The 20252-nt window shown below is 40.4% G+C and overlaps 2 protein-coding genes across 2 annotated transcripts; one reads left to right on the forward strand and one right to left on the reverse strand.

The window, feature by feature from the left end:
* Positions 1 to 1278: 1278 nt before the first annotated feature.
* fam43b (family with sequence similarity 43 member B) lies at positions 1279 to 2295 on the reverse strand. The gene has a single exon (XM_076091605.1). The coding sequence runs from the start codon at positions 2293 to 2295 to the stop codon at positions 1279 to 1281; it is 1017 nt and encodes a 338-aa protein (XP_075947720.1).
* Positions 2296 to 11078: 8783 nt separating this feature from the next.
* Positions 11079 to 15086, forward strand: mul1 (mitochondrial E3 ubiquitin protein ligase 1). Its single transcript, XM_076097938.1, has 5 exons — positions 11079 to 11187; positions 12201 to 12343; positions 12436 to 12523; positions 12635 to 12755; positions 13588 to 15086. Exons 2-5 carry the CDS (start codon positions 12224 to 12226, stop codon positions 14315 to 14317), a joined length of 1059 nt encoding a protein of 352 aa, XP_075954053.1. The 5' UTR covers positions 11079 to 11187; positions 12201 to 12223; the 3' UTR covers positions 14318 to 15086.
* Positions 15087 to 20252: the final 5166 nt, after the last annotated feature.

The following is a 20252-nucleotide window of genomic DNA, read 5'->3' on the forward strand; positions in this document are numbered from 1 at the left end:
ATGCATGCTGGTGTAATTATGTTGTTTTTTTCTCTTTGAAGTGTAGGTCAGACACATTTTAAAATCAGGAAATATGCAAATGCTCACTAGTGGAATGCAAAGTTGTTGGATTCATTTGAATAATCTCTTCAAAAACTTCTAGAAATACCCTCCTCTGCGATTCAAGAAGAAACCCCAAGTGAGGGTCATTTTTATTCATCATATTTGGAAAATAAATAGCTTCATCTCGTAATAATCACAATGCATCTTTAGAGGGTTGTACAGATATTATCAACAAGAAATTAACTAAAGTCATATTCAAAACAGTTTGTGTTAAATTGTAATTGTCCATCAGGGCTCATGTGGAAAATATGCATTCGCAAAACTTGGCTACAAAAGAGCAAAGCCATAAGATCTCATTTGTTGTTGTTGTTGTTGTTTGGCAAGACAGGTGACACTGCAATAGGTATATATAAAGAAATGCATTACATGAATTAGACATTGAACAGTTGTGAACAGTTTTATCCCTGTCCACAAATTTATCACAGTGTTAATTTTAAAAGCCGAAAGATCAAAGGTTTCACATGAATAAGACAAAAGCTCAGCACAAAAAGGTTACTGCTGACACGGCATGCATAAATGATAAGGACTGTAACAAATGGCAGCAGTAAACACGTCGACTCAATGGCTTGCTTCCTAAATTATAGCCTTATTCATTAGTTGACCGTGATCATTAGTAAAACCGTAATAAAGTTCCCGCGATTGTAAGCACTCGGAAAGGTCAGTCTGCAAACGATTTTAGTGAGGATTGTCATACTAGAAAAATTACATAAATATACAAAGAACGTCCCTGAAAAAATACTACAAGTCGATCTGAAAAAATGTCCCTGCTGGCAAACACGGCTTTAATCATACTCACAAAAATAAAACCATAGAAGACTAATGAAAACATCCTGCTTGGTGCCGTGTTCAATATGTGACCCAGTGATCTCAGCGTCAGCGCTCTCCTTTTTTTTTCTGAAACCGTTGTCCTCATTCGTCATTGTGCTATATCGTTCGTCTGAGCATCACCAGCCCTCTTTGTAAACACGCAGTTTCCCAAACTGCAACAGTCAAACCGGCATTTGAGCCACCTGGCCAGAACAGAAATTACTCCCACAGAACGATCGTCCGCCTTTTTCTCCATCCCCCGGGTAGTAGTAGAAGTTTCTGGTAAACACTTCACATTACATGGATGGGGCAGGAGTGAGCCTGAGTCGGGTACCAGTGAGGGGCTAAGAGAGGAATGTGTTACTCTAGTCACACCAGAGAGGTTACAAATGTAAACGTGTTGTTGTTGCTGTCACAGACAAAGTTGATTTGGCACTGCTCCAGTCTGGCAATATCCCCAATGTCCAACTCTGATAATAACTGAGTCGGGTCTGTGTTTGTTGTGTAAATCTGTCTCCCCTGCTGCTCCTTTACATCCTCCACTGATTTCTCTATCTCCTGCTTCTCATCTTCACTGTCCTCATCGTCCTCTTCTTCTTCTTCTTCTTCTTCTTCCTCCTCCTCCGTGATGGAGCAGAGGTGGGTGGCGCTCCCGGGATTGTTGGCAGGCGGTCTGTAGTGGCACTGCCCGTTCAGCAGCCTCCTCAGCGGCATCAGGGGAACCGCTTCCTCCCCCAGCAGCTGCTGCTGGCAGTGCCGGAAATCGCTCTGACGCTTCAGCCGCTTGAACTCGCTGAAGGCAGAGGAGGCGTTCTGGTAGAGGCTGTTGGCGATGGCCCGGGCCTTCTCCGACTTGCTGACCAGGACGGCGTGACACCGGAGCACCACGGCCATGTTCTTGACCTGGTGCCTGTAGATCCAAGCCAGGATCTTGGGCCGTGACGGGTCAGTGCCGCAATGGGTGATTCTGTTCAGAGAGTAAAGATGGATGGGTTTCTTTTTTCCAGATTTGTCAGCACTCATCCGGATGCCTTGCGGTCCCACTGACAACCTCATCTTGACACTCTGCTCCCCGTAGTTGCTCCTCGCCCAGATCTTGGCCACAGCCTCCTGGGTGCAGCCGTCTCCCTTTGCCGTGATAGTGACCACACTCCCCAGGTAGCGCACATTGTAAACAGGCTCCTCTTTGTTCAGTTCCACCTTTTGTCGTTTGGTATGGAAGATGTTGCCCACCCAGTCGAAGGGGCAGTCGGGCAGCAGGTCCGGACAGGAGCGCAGAAGAGAGGAGAGGATGGAGTGGTAGGTCAGCCCAGTCCCCAGGCTCTTGGGTTTACTCTTGGCCTCATCCTCCACCAGAACAAACTTATTCCTTCTCCAGGGCAGCATGGTGCGTGAGTAGTTGGAGCGAGTGAGCCCTCTGTCGCTACGTCTGTTCTTGTCAGCTCAGGCAAAAGAGTAGGAAAGGCGATGTGTGCGAGGAAGAGAGGAGAAGCAGAGAGAAGCTGCTTCACAAAACACAGAGGAGAGACTGCGAGCTGCGAGCCTCTACCAGTCGGTTACCCCGCTCGCTCCTCCTTCCTCTCTCCCTCCTCCTCTTCCTCTTCTTTCTCCTCTGTTGTCTGCATCATGCAGCGCAGATCAGTGCAAGAGCCTCAGCCGGCGCTCAGGCACCCTCAACCCCCTCCCTGCTTCGATGTTTTGCTTCCAAATGGCTCCCTACCAAAGCATTATTTACCCGTCTAGCTTTGCACTGAGATATCACTGTACATGTTTATTGTAAACCTGAGGAAGAGGGTACACGCCTCTCTCTTTCTCTCAGGGAACTTTTGTGACTTGTTAATTCTGCTGTAAAAGTCAGTCGAGTCCACAGTGTTATTAATTATTTATGTTTAGCGTGAGGTTTAAATGCGTTTGTCAGATGATTGATCTTATTAGCACGAGGATAAAAGAAGTTTGGATCCAAAACACAAAATCGTAACCAGGTATAACTCTAATCAATCTGTCAGTCTTTTAAAACATGCACTAACATTGTGTAACAACTTACTTTAAGTTTTAAGTACTGTCCTCATGCTGTAAAACGTTTGTTGCATCAGCAGGTTTAAAGTACAAGTATCTATGTATGGACTCGACTTATTACTTCCATAAGAGTGATCTTACAAATTAATTCAAGAGCAACTCAAAGGAAGAGCAAGTTTCTGTAATAAAAAAGCATGTAAGCCCTTGCATCTACAGATTCAGAGGATGAAACATTAATTATGCATTTGAAATAAGGAGTCTCATTTGTAATGGCCTTTATATTCTACACAGTGCAATTTATCACAAATTGCATGTCATCTCTTGAAGCAAAATAATGTAATATAAACTCTCAATGCTGTTTTCCATGACTAGTGTTCATACTAGTTGTTTTTGCCAATTGCATTTTGAATTAATGGGAGGTCAAAGAGCAGGACTTTGCCATCCCATACTGGGGTTCCTGTACTGAGTGTGGTGGTCAGATTAGGGAAGGACAACATTTTCAGTTACGTGTTAATAAAGTAAGGACATCCGGTCTTGTGCTTCAGGTCACTATTGACCATATAGCCAGGCTGACAGCATCACTCTAGAGATGGCAATCACAGTCGGTGCCTCGGTCCACCACTTCAGTCTAGACTGACATTCCTCAACAACTATGAAATGGATTGTTATGAAACTTTGTACAGACGTTCATGCTCCCTGGAGGCTGAATCCTACTAACTTTAATGATCCTCTGTCTTTTCCTACAGTGCCTCCAGCAGGTCAAACCTTACACTTAAATGGGGAAATAGCTCAACGTCTAATGGGTTAAATTGCACAACATTTTGGACAGATATTCATGGTTCCTATAGGATGTATCGTCATGACATTGGTAATCCTCTGATTTATCATCTAGTGCCATCATCAGGTCAAACTTTAATCTCTCCAATACTTCAGCTCGACCAAATACCTGCAAAACTAAAGACATTCCTATTAGTCTCAGTTGTACTAGTGCTAATTAGCAAGTGTTAGCATACTCAGATTTGGATATTTTCATAAGGATGGCAACCTTCTCGTGTAGTGCTCTTATATATGATCACAATGTCCTGATTATGGCAGAATGTGTTTTTTTGCCTATATCGATGGAATGAATTTACAGATCCTAATTAAACTTAATGTTAACCTTATGATGAATGAAGTTCTATGCTTGCTGAGAGGGTATAGTTACTGTGGCTACACTACAGAAGAAAATACATAGATTGAATTGGTTTAAAGGCACTATCTCATATGTAGATGTGATTTCGAAACAGCAGTTCAGTGAATCAATAGAATGACCATGATCTGATCCAGGATGAGCTGGTATCTTCTTGATTCCCCAAAGAGCAGTGGCATTGAGGAGGCCTCACACAAACAGCTATAGTTCCATTACTCATCTCTGTGATGTGAGATAGCTCATCTCTAACCACAGGAGATTAGCGCAGACCCTGATATGCTAAATTGAAAATAATCCATCACGATTTGGCCTTTACAGAAATGGATAAGTGTATTCAGTATTGACTTATCTGCCATCCGAGTTACCATCCTGAATAAGAGGGTTTGTCTGATGAAATTAGGAAATGTCTTGACTCTCTGCTCTTGCATGTCCAGTGTCGTTATGTCTTTGCCTGTGAAAGTGTGAACAAATGTTGTAACTGTAGTTAAAAGCATTATAATATAATAATCTGCATACTGATAAGAACAGTGAGGACTGAGGACTTATATGAAGATATTTCTTCTCTCAAATAGTGGGATGTATTTCAATAAATCTCTGTATTTGAGGTTTTTTAAAAGTTAAAACTATTTTCTTACGTGTGCACTTAATATTATCAACATATAATATGATGTATCTAAACTGAATTCCAATCCCTCTGATAGTTGCTGAGACATTTCAGGCTAAAAACTGTTTTTGCTCAGTCGAGCTACACAGAGGATCCCCAGCTCAGTCCTGCCTCCTGAGGCATCCTCATTCCCTGTAACTCTGCCTCAGTCTCTCGCTCTCCTTCAGTTGAACATACACATCCATTATGAACTCACACAAGCAACCCAGTGTGCAGAATGTTATCATAGCGAACCAATTACTTTTATCAGAGTGACACTCCTCCCTCACCTATCTTACCCTCCCCTTCCTTACCCTCAGTACCTTTTTCATTGCTCTTGAAGACATCCTTTTATCCAGGGCAGCATATGCTACGTATTTATGTCCAGCAAAGCCAGCCTAATTGAATTGGTCTCTCTCTTCATCGTGTGACACTTACCCAGCGTGGTGTAATCAATTAGAGGGGCCTGGCAGAGAGGGTCCCAGCTCTTGGATGGCTGATTTATGGCTGTACGTGATGGCGTCAGCAGGGCAGCCCAGCACACAGTGGAGAACGAGAGAGAGGGAATAATGCCAGAAAGGGATACTTCATAAATCAGACCGGTGCCATAAATAACAGCCCTACATCCAATCAAAGAAAAGAGAGTCACTCACAAAAAGGATAAGGGAACCACATGAACATCAGGGCTTAGGTGATTCCTTTGTTTACAAAAAGAGAAAGCACAAGCCTCAAAGGGTTGAAATCAATATCATCTCATTCCGACACTATAGATTACCTTTGGCTTGGATGAATACATAATGCGGTTCAAGTCAGTCGTGGTTTAATGAACAGGGAGGGTGCAAGACATTAGATACAGTAGGCTCATTCCCACCTTTAATCAGGGGAACGATATGTTCACAGGAGACCTGCAGGTCAACTCCACCTCAGTTACTCCGGTATTGCACCACAGGGAAAGTGTTGCGCGACAGTGAGCGATTATCAGTTTGCATGTAAGGTCAATGAATTAAAAAAATAATTAAATGCTAACTTTATTGACTAACGGCTCATGAAACAAGCGAATGCCTAACGAGTCACGTGACCGACGAGACAAAATAAGACGCTCAAGGCCTCGGTGTGTCGGTATCAGATGCAGAGGGTCGCTGACCAAGCGTCTGTATTTAACGGGTGGCAAAGTTAGTTAAGAAGACTGATAATACTCTCCCAATATCAAATTTAATGAACCATGAGTCTACACTTTGATAGAAATCCAGCATTTTCTGTCATCCATTATTCACAGTGCTAAACGTACATCACTGATACCCCCATATTCAGTATCATTAGCATCATTAGTGTTTCATCAAGTGTTGCAGGTAAATGTGCAATACGTTTGAAGGTTTGAGGGACAGACGATGAGGCATGCCACGATAAAGTCTGTGCCAAATAGCTTCATTATACATGCAGTGCTCTTGTTGCGTAATCCTCAGAGGCAATCCCCCAGGCACAGAATGCCAGCTGATTTCAATATCTCGAGGAACTGAGACTTTTCCAAATAATGTGCTTTTCAGTGGGAGAATGAGCAGATTGCAGTGCCAGGGTAGAGCTAAAAGCCGTGCGATACGGTGAGAGAACAACAAAAGAAAAATCTTCAAGTTATTTCAAATGGGTTTTACATAAGACTCTGCTTCTGAAGTTTTTGTCCAAATGCCCCAAAACTTTTGATCGCATCCTTGATATCGTATGTTTGAGTACATCAAAGGCACCTGACTGAAGTCAAATAAGACTTGAGATTGATGCTGTTTCCTTTTTATATGCTATTTGTCAAGACAGAATGACATTAAAAGTTTGGAGTTTGCTGAAACTTTGAGACAGTGAGGGCCAACTTTGTCCTGTGTTGCAGCTAAGTGTTAAAATCTGACATTTCAAAAGTTCAAAAGTTATTTTTTTTTGGCTGCATAATAACAACACAAAAGAATGTCTCATTTCTTCTGATCTGCACTGAATTACTTTGACATTTTAAAAAGGGGCTTGTAACTTCAACATCTGTGCTGTAAATCCAACACCTCATTACGTGAAGTGTTAGTGAATGTTGTGTGTTTTGGTTCTTCGTGTATAATTGGATGGACTTTACAAGGAGCAGAGTTTGTCTGGAGGATGTCGCACAGTTGCAAGGCTTATCTGAACCAGTCACAGCAAATTCCAGCTGTCATCCTTTCAACACAACAGCTCAAGAGGACACATATGATGTTCTTCTCGCCTATTGTACGCCGCCCTTTAAGCTGCTGCCTCCATCTGCTGTTGCTATTTCTGTCTGTCTGAAATCCACATGAATGTGTGTTCGGCTGGCATTTGAACGGAAATCATTTTGTGACACACACACACACACACACAAAGGAAGTAAGGTAGTGGGAGTTTTTTTTTTTTTTTTACGTAGGCAGAGGATCTACAAGGTAGACTTTGTCCACAACACTAGGTGACTAATGTGGAATAGAAGCCCAGAGGACATTTCTGTTCTTTTGCTGGGGTTGAAAACATGGTTGCACCTTTTTCCCTTCTGAGGCAAGCCGCAAAATTCTCGTAGGGTAATCATTCACACGTCAGATTGATTATGTCAGAATAAATCAGCCAGAGGAGTTTTGTGTGGCAGCTATTCCTGTTCATATTTGTTGTTTCTAAAGGGTAGTTCAGAGAAGAAGCCATTGATGTTGCAAATAAGTTATATTTTTGTTTATATAAAACATATGATCATATGACAGCAGAGAAAAATAAGTAAAGAGAAGGCATAAAGGCCCCGAAGTGGATGCAATCACGCTTTGGATTGGCTGATACAGATGATCAATTGACATCTATCCTTTACCCTTTAATGATTCACCATTTTGCACACATTGCTTTTGTGAGGTATAATTTAGCTCAACAACCCTCCTTAAAGTACTTTTTTAAATTCTGAACAGGTCTACCTCCGCTGTGTGCCTGTCAAAGTACACTTTTTACAGTGTAAATACCGTAAATTCATATGATACAAACAAAAAAATTGAACTTGGTGTGAATTGTAATTTTTTGTTTGATGATTAACTTTTGATGTAGAGGCTGAAAATGTCACCAGAGCAATGTAATATACAGTATAGTCCTAATTAGGGCATAATTTATTATCCTACTTCAACAGAAAGCATCTACTAAGAAGGTTGTTCCAGACTGAGAAGTATAGGCTCAGTCCGTGTCAGTGACCAGTACAGGCTTCGACAGGATTTGGACAGCAAAACATCACTAATACAGAGACATCTTCTTTTTTTAGCCCAGAGCAGCTCTATTGCTCTGGTGCAGGCTATCACTGCCTGTGCACTACCAGTGTTTTATTGGATTGTAATGGGGCTTTTTTTGAGAACCTGGAGCAAATAAAGAATCAAAACATAAAGTATATTTCCAATATGATCCATCAACTAGATGTCTCTATTATGTAGTGTATTAAAATCTATTAATTTATCAAAAACAATAAAATCACTGAAGTAGAGTATTGTCTCTATATTGCTCTTGACACAAACTCCAAAAATCTGTGCATTCCAAAGTTATGCTATATGTTTCTTTGTAAATGTTTGCTTTACGTGACATTATGAGCAGTCTCAGTCAGTGCTAGCAGCAGGGGTGTAAATATAGACAGTGCAGGCAAACGTGGGTGCATTGAAGCAGGTTTGGGGGGAGTAGAGAGATCGGACCATGTAATAAAATCCTTGTTTTCCACCTCAGAAATATTGTACTTGTGGTCTTGCTATCTGTTACATACACCCTCGAAAAGGCTAACCCATCTCCATCAAGGTTTTCCTCCCTCCAGTAGCAATATCAAACTAAAGTATAAGCTTCTTCTACGAGTATAAAAACGGTGAAAAAATCATTCAATTAAATGAATATTTTTAGATATTCAATGATGATTGTCTCTATTTGATCATGTGAAGTGACAGTACAATGGTGTGTGTCTTTGTGTGTGCTTCTTTACTAACTGGCACGAGGGCCTGTCATAGCTACCTCACGCTACTGGTTAGCGGTGCATGAATTTTCAAGTTAAAAAACAGCTTTGTTCAGAGAAGCGTCTTTCTGTTGACATCCTAACAACTCTGAAGAAGTACACCGCACGCATGATGCAATGAGAATGTGCAATGAGGCAATATGTAAAATGGCAAATTCAGTTATTCCAGTTGAAATATGGTGCTTGTCAGATATGAGGCGCAATTCATCACAACAAAAGGCTTACTGCACACATTGTTATAAATCTACCAACAATCTGTTGTCTGACAACATCCAATCTTCCCGGGATTTTTTTCTTTTTTATTCAAATTTACCTGAGTGCCATTTTTATGAATTTGAAGTAGACTCAAAGTCATGTTGTTGTTGATTGCAGGTATTTACATTACAAGTCATCAGTTCCGTCATTTGTGTCGTTCATCCTGCCATATTTATACAGTATGTGTAACCAGAGGAGTGAAATTGACATAATGATAATAATAATAATAAATATATACCTAAAGTCGTGGTTAAGGTTGGAGTGTGCCGTTAATACTAGTGCAGCAAGCATTATCTGTATGCAGCCTGCAGAGATGAACTATAGCTGAAAGGGTCAAATCAGGGCAAGGAAGTGTTGATACCCTCCAGGTGGCCTGTGGGTGCCGGTGCCCCCTCACATTTTTATGGGTTGGAATCTGAATTAATTTCCCTAAAAAACTGACTTAATGTCCTCTGCAGTGGCACAAGAAGAATGTGTAAACGGGGCAAGAGACATATGGAGCGTGAGATGGAAAACTCTCTTAACACCAACAGAGTAAAAAAGAGACAAACCGTTTTAAATCTCCTTAGATATTAATTTATTGCTTCATAATATTCAATTCATGAAATTATGAACATTTGACCAGTTAATGCAACTCTATTTATTTGGGTGCAGAGAAGCAAATAAGTAAAAGGCATGACATTAATAATGGTTGCATGGATGAATGGTCTTCCAAAAAAGGAGCAGAGCCATCATTAATGTTAGTGGTTGCACTGCTACAACACAAGTAACACAGTATCCCAATCCATACTACATGCATACAGTATGTATTATGTACTAATCTTGTCATACAATACTGTTTTTACAGTTTAAAAAATAATAAAAAGCCTTGTATAAACAGGAAATGATAAAGAATATACCCTTATGTCAACATCTGTTCTTTTTACTCCTGGTGTAAGCAAGTCTTTCTTGCGAAACAGAGCTTGATCTCAATGAGACGACCTTAATGAATAAAGGTTTTACTAATTATAATTGATTACCTGATACTATCATCTGGTACTTGAGATCTTTACACCTTGAAATGGACTGAGATTTTAGATCTAAATCCATGGTTGTAAATGTACTCGTAAATTGTGTGCCTATAGCTGTGCAATCACACATCGTTTGCAGTGTTACTGCAAGTGTGTCTTTTACACAACTCTGATCTCCATATAAAGTCTATTGTGCTTTTTTGGTGTGAATAGACTACAACTCAAAACCTGCTTTGAATTGGTGTGTATTGTGTAATTAGAACACAGCTATGGGTCCAGTGGGGGAGGACATTTTGACTTTGTCATAGTAGAAAAGCCAATAATGTACTCAAGAACTGCACTTACAATTTTCAGATACTTGTACTTGAGTATCCCATTTTATATTACTTTATACTTCCACCAAACTACAGATAAATATTGTACTTTATACTCCACTATATTGATTTGACACTTACAGTTGCTATTTACTCATGACATATAAAACACATGATATGTTTATATGATATGATGCAGTAGTCTATACAATACTACTATTCTACAGTAGACAAAGTATCTCAAATTTAATCCACATTGACAAATTCCAACAGAAAAATGTTCTTACATGTATTCATTGGAGATGAAAAACAGAATAATCTAATTTATCTAATAATCTAATAATTCTAATACTTTAAATTTTTTTTTTTTCAGTACATTTTGCTGATAATACATTTTAAAGCAAATTGTAAGTACATTAAGCTGCATAATATAATACCCCGTTCTACATAATGATTACTTTTACTTTTTGTACGTATATTTTGATTCCAGTACTTTTGAACTCTTACTTAAATACATTTTTGCATGCAGGTCTTTTACTTTATTGTTTTACTAGTGGTACTGCTGCTTTTACATGTTGTTGTACGCGGACATGTTAACATGCATATTATAAGCTGAGTACTTCTTCCACCACTGGGAAAAGCACAGGTGTTACTAATAAGATGAAAGATGGCCCAGTAAAACAAACCATCTTGAATTGTACTATTGAAAGACTCGCGTCTTTCTTTACCATAAATTATTCTACACCGCCATCTGCTGGCAGGGAGGAGTATCACATCTCAGGAGCTTTTATTTTGAAGTGTGGAGTCCTGCAGCTGTTGTTAAACCTCTGTTGACAATGGGACGAGTGGGACTACAGGTTAGAGATCCCCTTTTTACAGCCCTTTAAATAAGCTATCGCTTAATTAAATGCTTTGTAACATGTCAGCTACGATAGACTTTAAACGGGTGGTTAAATCGTGTTAATTTAGCTGAGGCGTCGCGAGCTACTGTAGCAGACAAACTGCTAATTTAACAGTTAACGCTAGCTAGCTAGTGAGCTCAATAGAGGAAGTGTGTGGCACTGCTATGTAACATTTAGCTAGTTTGACAGTTAACTAGCTTAACGCTAAATTTTAAAGTTTTCGAGGCTTTAAACTAAGTGGTTATTTAACCAATGACAATGGCATCACAAAGGTCGCGATTTAGTTAGCGTTAGCATTACGTTATCTTGGGTTAACTTCAGCTAACGTTAGTGGTGAATGAGCAGCTCAACTAACGTAACGTTAACGCTGCTGGACTTCAGTAATCAAAGTTTCTCAATGCACAATTAAAGTACGTTATGGTTGTCATTTAATAAGCCATAGCCAGCTAAATAATGGATATGTTACCACTGTGTCAATGTCTTCTAATTGTACTCGTTGTTGACTATTACCAAGCTAGTCGTCTCACTTATTTGAGTTCAATCTAACAGCAGCTCAGCCCCCTTGGGTTTATTTACAGTCTGTCTACAGTCTGTGTTGTCATAAATGTTTGGTTCAGTGGTGGAAGAAATATTCAGACCCTTTACTTAAGTAGAAGTAGTACTATCACTATGTAAAAAAAATCTGTTACAAGTTGGAAATCCAGGACTCAAATGTTTACTTAGTTAGAAGCAGAGAAATATTCATAATATATATTCAAAGCATCAAAAGTAAAAGCACTCATGCAAAAATGCCACTTTGAGAGCACCATATTATATGTATTTGTTTTAGAATTAGAGTAGACGAGGAACTAAGAAGAAAATGACAATGACAAGTAGCTCCAATTTTACTTATTTTCCACCACTGGTTTCTCGTAAATACAACAAACATATCTGTGATTGAAAGACAACCTCTTAATCTGTCACAACAGCACTGAATGCTGCAAGTCACAGGATGGACTCCAGTGGGAAACCCTCGACTGTGCAGATCGTGGTGTTAGCCACCAGCTCAGCGCTGACTGCACTCTTCTATTCTATTTACAAGAGCCGCGCTACAACGGTTGCCAGATTAAAGGTCAGCCACATTTCAGAGCACTCGGTCAGCAGTGTGTTCATTTATTGCCTGTTATGTTCTGTATGTTAATCGTTCACTGTTTGTTTCCGCAGGAAGCCAAGAAAGTCTCCATTGACCAGGATTTGAAAAACCTCCTGTCTGAGACTCCTGGAAGATGTGTCCCGTATGCCGTCATAGAAGGTTTGTCCGGCCATCCTCGAAAAAGCCTAAATAAAGACTAAAATGTACCATGCATAATTATTACTGTAGTTTTACGCCGTGTCCTGTGTTTTTTTTTTTTGCACGCTGCAGGTGTAGTAAGATCTGTGAAGGAAACTCTAAACAGCCAGTTTGTTGATAACTGCAAAGGCGTGATTGAAAGACTGACCTTAAAGGAGGAAAAGATGGTGTGGAACCGCACCACTCATCTGTGGTAAGTGAATGAAAGGGTTTGTTCCCAGTAAAGTGCATACAGTCATGAGAATGAAGGCACGATGAAGCTTCTATGGCAGTTTGTGCTATTGCTTTTAAGTCCAACTCACATTAAATAGCATTCAAGAACCATTGTCAATACAGCGTACATATGTGCTCGGTAAATCATGTGTTCTCCAAGCAAGAAAAAGTCAGAACAACAACACTATTCTATCTTAGGCAACACACATTAGCTTTTCTGCTAAAGTCTTATCCGACTTAAAAACATGAACACTATTCTTGTACTGAACGACCAAACAAACAAACATTCACAGCGGGAACATTCACTGCTAACGTCAGTCTGCAGGCTAGAAGGCTAATGAGCTGCTGCAGCTCATTAAACAGAATGTAAAGTTTCCTGTAAATGTCACTGGTCCAATTCAAATGTTGGCAGGTCCGTCACTCTTAGCACAGACATGGACACGCCCCTCCAGCCACTGAGGGGAAAAGTAGTGGTAGTAGACATCCCCCCCACCCCCTTTATTATGACAGACATAATCTGACGAAACCGCTGAAACGATAAATCGATCGGCAGAAAATGTATCTGTGACTCTTTTAATACTATTTTAATCCTATGAGCAATTTATAAACAAACAAAAAATCCCCCAAAATCCCTGCTCCTATAATATTTCAGTATTTCCAGTTTTTCCCCTTTTAAATATCATAACGTATTTAATATATATTTAACATATTTTCTGCCGGACCGAGCAGCTACCCGATTAATTCGATAATGAAAATAATCGTTTGTTGCAGCCCCGAAACAAATCATTAATACTTGTGATATTTGTGAACAGGAACAACACAGAGAAAGTCATCCACCAGCGCACCAACACAGTTCCATTTTCTCTCGGGTCTCACGACGACGATATCGCCGCCGCAGTTCGGGTCATACGTCCGCTAGACGCTGCCGAGTTGGACCTGGAGACCACATACGAGAACTTCCACCCCACTGTCCAGTCCTTGTCCAACGTCATTGGCCACTTCATCAGCGGGGAGCGACCCAAGGGCATCCATGAAGCGGAGGAGATGCTGCGGCTGGGAGACAGCGTCACGGGTGTCGGAGAGCTGGTCCTGGACAACAACCTGATCAAGCTCCAACCTCCCAAACAGGGCTTTCGTTATTTCCTCACGCGACTGGACTACGAGGCTCTTCTCAAGAAGCAGGGGAACAGCGTCAGACTGTGGAGGATTCTGACCGTTGTCTTTGGCGTCGCTGCTTGTTCCACACTCCTCTTCATCCTGTGGAAGCAATACTTCCACCACAGAGAGAGCAAGAAGGAGAGGAGCATGCTCGAGGAGTTCAAGGAGCAGCAGAAGAAACGCATGCGTGAACTCAACGTAGAGGAGAGCAGCGTGTCGCCCACCAGCTGCACCGTCTGCCTGAGCCGTGAGCGGTCCTGTGTGTTTCTTGAGTGTGGTCACGTGTGTGCCTGTACCCAATGCTTCGCCGTCCTGCCAGAGCCAAAGAAATGCCCCATCTGCAGGGCGACGATAGACCGGGTGGTGCCTCTTTACAACAGCTAATGTGGTAATACACATAAGATGTCTGCCTTTTCATTTTACAGTCATAACACAGGAAATATGTCTTTGACAAAGGTATTAATGGTGCATTTTGTTGCCTTTTTTTAAAATACCGATGCATATTTAAGTGTTAGTAAGTGGTGGTCTACAGTTCTTATTCTTTTGCCTTCTAAGAGTCACGCTACTGGCTGGAATTAAGTTAAGGAAAGTCATTTTTGCTCCTGCTTGAATTTTTTTGTTTTGTTTTTCGCAACAAAGGTAGAAAAAGGCCAAGCTTGGCCCGCTACGTTGTCGTCGAGGCACCGTCTCATTTTCACTTTTTACATTTTGTATTGGAAGCGCATACAGTCTATTCATTCTACCTGAACATTCTTTTAATAATGGGATTTTGCTTTGGTGAGTTATTAAAGGTTGTGTTTTGTGAGCCAGAGGACGAGCCAGAGGAAAAGGTTGTGGTTCACACACACAAAAACAATTCTCTGCAAGACTCTGAAGAGTGAGGTCGGGTACAAGCTTCTCTCAGGTTGTTTGGGAGAGAGGGTACAGGCTGACCCTGTCCCGTTTTCTTTTTTCTTTTGCTCAGAAAGACATTGTGCTCATGTTGTACAAGCATTGCGCTCAGAGCACTGACTGTACTGACATCACATGTAAGAGTTGTTAAAGGGTCCTGCACAGGGGCGCCCTCTGAACCATCACAGACTCTGATTGTTGGACTTTTCTCTGTCTGTGTGCAACAGAAATCTTATTAAAGAAAAATGCAACGTAGACCAAATACTCGGTGTCACTCAATCATTGTGTAAAATATAGACACAAGGAGAAAGCAGTTTGGAGGAAATGTAGATTTCTGCCAGGAGAGGGGGATGTCTGGCTGTGAGGAAAACAAGCCATTGAAGATTTGGAATCCAGAGAACACGAATAAACACAAAATGTTGAAGCCGCATGCTCCCCCAATGCAAGCAGCTCTTCTCACCTGCTGTTTTTTTTAAATTTATTATTATTTGACCTCATTTCAAACTGGCTGTACATTGAAATATGAGGAACAGGTATATTTTAAAAGCCATTTATCCAAAGGCAACCTTTAAGTATAGCTTTGTGACATAAAAATCAACCACTCGATGGTTGAAGTTGTGTTTCACTGTGATCCAGCCACATTTAAAAAAATCTTTATTCTTTTTTTTTTTTTTTTTTTTTATCGTTGAAGCACATTTTTAGCCAGACAATTGAAAAGCAGAAGTGGAGCCAGCTTAGAGGCTGGAGAATAAGCTAAAGCTTGAGTAAATGTTTGGCCAGCAGGGGCTCCCTCTCTGGCTCTATAAAGCCATATTAAAGCAGTTTGCACAGAAGAATCCCCGTTTACTTTCAACTGATTCTTTATTATTTCATAAAATCCATTTTATCATTCCACATCATCCCGCGAGTGTTTTATTGTACATTGCATTGGGGCCTTGGCATTGTTAGTATTCAGCAGCTTTCCCACGGATAGCTGTTGTCTTGGAGTGAGCTGATGCCGGTTGGTCTCTGGGAACCTGAGCTAAATGTCAGATATACAGTGTAATGAAGCAGGAGGAGCATTATGCACTCTCTCTGGCACTAAAAGCCTCTTCACGGCCACTTAACTATCAGTTCCATAACTGACCCTGAGCTATACGTACAAATATTCATGTCACTCCATTCCTTGGTTTCCTGTTCCATTATTTCTTGCATTGTTTTTGTTTGTTATATATTTGTTTGCCCTGCTTGCAGCGGGGCTCTAAGGGGCCGGTAATGAGAACGTCTCCATAACCTGTTTTTTTTGCGCATTTACAATTTGCTTATTAAAAACCTGAGCGGAATAAACAGTCAAATAAACCATGACCTGCATGAAGCATGTGACTTTAAATGTCAACTGAAGCTTCCGCTGGAGAGACGAAAACATCCGATCTGTTTGGACCAATGAGGAGACGGTGACCCTCCTCAAGCCACGTACACAGTGAGCCAAAGGCTTTCCCTCTATTATTCCCCAAATGAGATTTTGAATTTCAGTACCACATGAGGAGTGTGCAAGAACTGCATGATGAGAGCTATATGCAGGCCGTTTACATCTTTACAGCATTTACTTTCAGATTAACACCAATTTAAAATGTAATAGAGATCACATGTTGCACCAGTTGGCCCTGATTCAAATCCTCAGAATTCACACAGCCGTCTGGTCTGACACACAACATGTTGGATATTATTTTTCGCAAAACAAAGATGATCTCAGACGGTGTCATTAATCAGGCGAATACCACCTGATGCGTGACGATCTGAAGAACATTATGGGATTACTGTGTAATCTGCTCCAACAAACCATGAATTTTTATAGAAATGTTATATATTATTTTAAATTATTTGTATTTTATATGTTTTTCACTGCACTTAAAGCTCATACAAGTTATTTTATACTGCAGTACACAGCTATGTTGCAATAAACAAAAGGGTACTTTAAAAGCCACACTGTTAGTTAAATGAGGGGAATTTTCTAATCTTTTGTCTGAATAAAATCTGAGTATTTGAGAAGCTTTTTGAGTCCTATCATTACTTTGCATTACTTCCAATTTCATTGTTTTCAAGATGAAGCTGATACTACAGGGACCTTGACATATAGTCCATGCTTCTGACTGTAGGGTTCTGTTTTGGTTCAAGCCACGCAGTGCAGTGATGGAAGAAGTATTCAAATCTTACATGAAAATTGCAATACCAAAGTGTAAAAGTACTCCATCACAAGCCCTGCATTCAAAGTCTTAGTTAGTATTATCAACAAAAGGTACTCCAAGTATCTTGGATTATACCTGGACGTTACTTATTGGAACCAGTTCAAAGGTATTAAAGCAAGTCCGCCATTGATAGAGTTAATGCTTCCATGTATTAAATGAAAGGCTGCCGGATCCTAAAAAATACTTCATATGTTATTTTCACGACATACGTGATTTTCTTTAACGGCATACAGTTATTCATTTGTGATTTCTATTCTGATAAAGAGAGGAGGGAACACAACTTACATGTTAGAGTCTGGACACAGCAGCAGCAGATATATCAAAGATGTTTCCAGAACTCTGACTTTCCCCTGGAGACAGAGCTCTGAGTCTAAAGGGATTGGTGTATCCATGATTCGGCTTGTATCAGGGTGTCACACAAATCACACCAAATGTGTTCCTGTGAAGCACTTTTGTCAGGCCAGGTAATATCATTTTCTCACCCAGACTTTTTTTTTTTTTCAGGAAGGCTCTCAGTTACCAATACATAACAAAGTGTTTGTTAGATAGATCATATTTCTCTTTTAGCTGTTCAAAGATATGAAGATGGCATTACTATTACAATGCTCAAGGTATCTTTTCCCTTTATCCTGCTTAAAAAAATTATATATTATAATATAATATATATAATATATAATATATTTTCTCTACAAGTGAAACCAACATGTACCCATGATAAAGCCAATACATACCAATAGATACAGTGAATAAGTCCGTTTATAAATAAATACATAAATGACGCATATTCTGAGACACTTTGGACCAAAGCAAACTAAACATCATTGTTGAGTTTCTGTGCAGCACTTCTGATGGACCAATGGTCTCCATGGGAACTGCTCATCATCCCCGAAGTTGAGACACGTTTCAATTTATTTTACCCCAGGACCCGCCTCCGGACTCGCTTTCAACCGCCACAGTGTAATTACTTGTGTTTGTTCTGTGCGCTATTTATGTGCACATTAAACTGTCGTGATATAGAGGCCCGAGATCAAATTAGACGCCAGCTTCCGTCTTTGCAGCCGGAGTAGGTTTAAGTAGCTGTAATGCAAAGAGAATAATTGTGACAGTGAAGATTCTCTGTCAGACAGACCTGTGTGAAACATAAAGGAGCGTAATGACCATTGTGTGAGTGGAGCTAAATGAGAGATTTGAGGTTTTTCAGCCTACATCTCAGTTACTGCTTCCATCAGTGAACAGAACTAACCCGTAATCATCACATTATTAAACATGTAGAGAATATACGAAAGGAAATTATGTAATTTAAAAAAGTATAAATGTTCTCATGCCTTGTCTAATAGTCAGTAGCCTAGCAACAGTACGTGCTTCTATCAGGTAATTTCCCTTTGATTGTGTATTTGATAAATGAATATGCACGCTATGTTTCCATATGTAATAGCACAATGCACCTGAATAGATTCACCCAACTCTCATGTGTGCTCTTCAAAGCACTTAACTGTCTGGGTTGAGTCTTGTTTGATCTATGAAGGAGGGGTGAGGGTGGCTATTAACAACACTGTAATAATCATTTTTCTGTTTTATGTAATTCACTCTTCCTTTTCAAATGTCTCTCTTTCTCTCACGCCTTGCATGTTTTATCTTGTAAAGGGTGGAATTTATTTTAATGATGGCTTGTCATCCTAATTGCTGGCGCCCTCTTTAATTTTAACGAGCCATATTATGGCAGCTTTTGTTGTTAATGAGGCATGTGTCCGTGTCACTTGTGCTGGAGAAATACAACCAATGCCGCGGATGTCACCTTGACATAACATTACCTACTGAGCCGGGTGGATTTATACAGCATGTCCTGAACTATGAGACCTACTGGAGAAGACAACGCGCCTCATTCACTAATACGTGTGAATTAGCCGTGAGGTGTATCCTGGAGAAAGCGGTGAAGTTGTTGTAAGAGAGAAGCATGGCTTCTAAAGCAAGGAAGCATAAGAATATGACGACTAAACATTGACCATAGGCATAAGACAATGGTGGGAGTAACCATCCATTCATAATAAAAACAATGAAAATCAAATCAATATTGACATTCTCAATTGTACGCTACGACTGGGAGACACAGTTTTTCTAGATGTGGTGTGTACTGTGCTGTAAAGTGTGGAGCAAAAAGAGTTAACGCTGTTAAAAGTGATCTACAAATAGGGTACAGTCCAAACCACAGTGGATGGAGAAGCCATTGAGAATAAGTTCCACGACGCTCAGTTTCGAAATTTCACACAAAGTGCCACTGGGGAGCATAAAGAAGAGAAGGGTCCGAGCATCGATGCTTGTTGTTGTTGACCCTTTGTTGTTAGCAGCGGGAAAATAACAGCTATAGAACCTGTAACTTTGGTGGTAGTTCTTTTATTACATGCACCTGCAGAGCTGATCACAGCATCAACATTTATAAAGACACTAAGCTTTCAACACCCTCGAACAGTCAACAATCATTTATAAAGGCACACACAGCAAGTTGAAAGGTACTGCACTATACAACTGACTGAGTATACATAAAAAAATACAATTTATAACACTTACAGCTGCACTTAATTAACTACTGCAATTACAGCACAAAAATATTACTATATGACATCTACTGTATTTGTCATTTCAGAGAGCAAATACTGCACTACTGGCTCCAATGTGGCAATTCAGTCATTGAACAGCATAACATAAACACAAGTGTTCATGCAGAAGGATCTATGCAACTCAGTCAGAGTGGAAAAATGAAGAAATACCTGAGTAAAGCAACACTGTGATGGAATAAGAGAGTCAATCAATAGAGAAAGATGCCCATAGAGGCCACACACAGATTCAAGAAACAAATAAAATAGAAAGAAAGGGTTTATTTCAGGAAAAGGGCCAATCATTACCCACGCAGCTTATACTGCAATGAACAGATCTACATTTTCTGCCAACTTTAGACCTTGGTCAGGCACTTGCGGTAAATGAGCTGTGAGCATGACAGAACTAGCGGGGCGCTTTCATCTCTGATCTCCAGAGCAGCACTGCCCACACTCCTCAGGATTAGGTTGTACCAGCTGTGAATAAATCCATTATTAGGTTTGTGTGTATCGACACGTCCTCATTTGTAATTAACAAGGGTGCGGGGGACATCAGAGGTTAGGAAAAGACATTCGACTTTTCTTTCTTTTTTACTATTCGACTGCAGCTCA

Source organism: Anarhichas minor, unplaced genomic scaffold, assembly GCF_050575085.1.
Source record: "Anarhichas minor isolate MPS153535 unplaced genomic scaffold, ASM5057508v1 ptg000003l, whole genome shotgun sequence".
Lineage (NCBI taxonomy): Eukaryota > Metazoa > Chordata > Actinopteri > Perciformes > Anarhichadidae > Anarhichas > Anarhichas minor.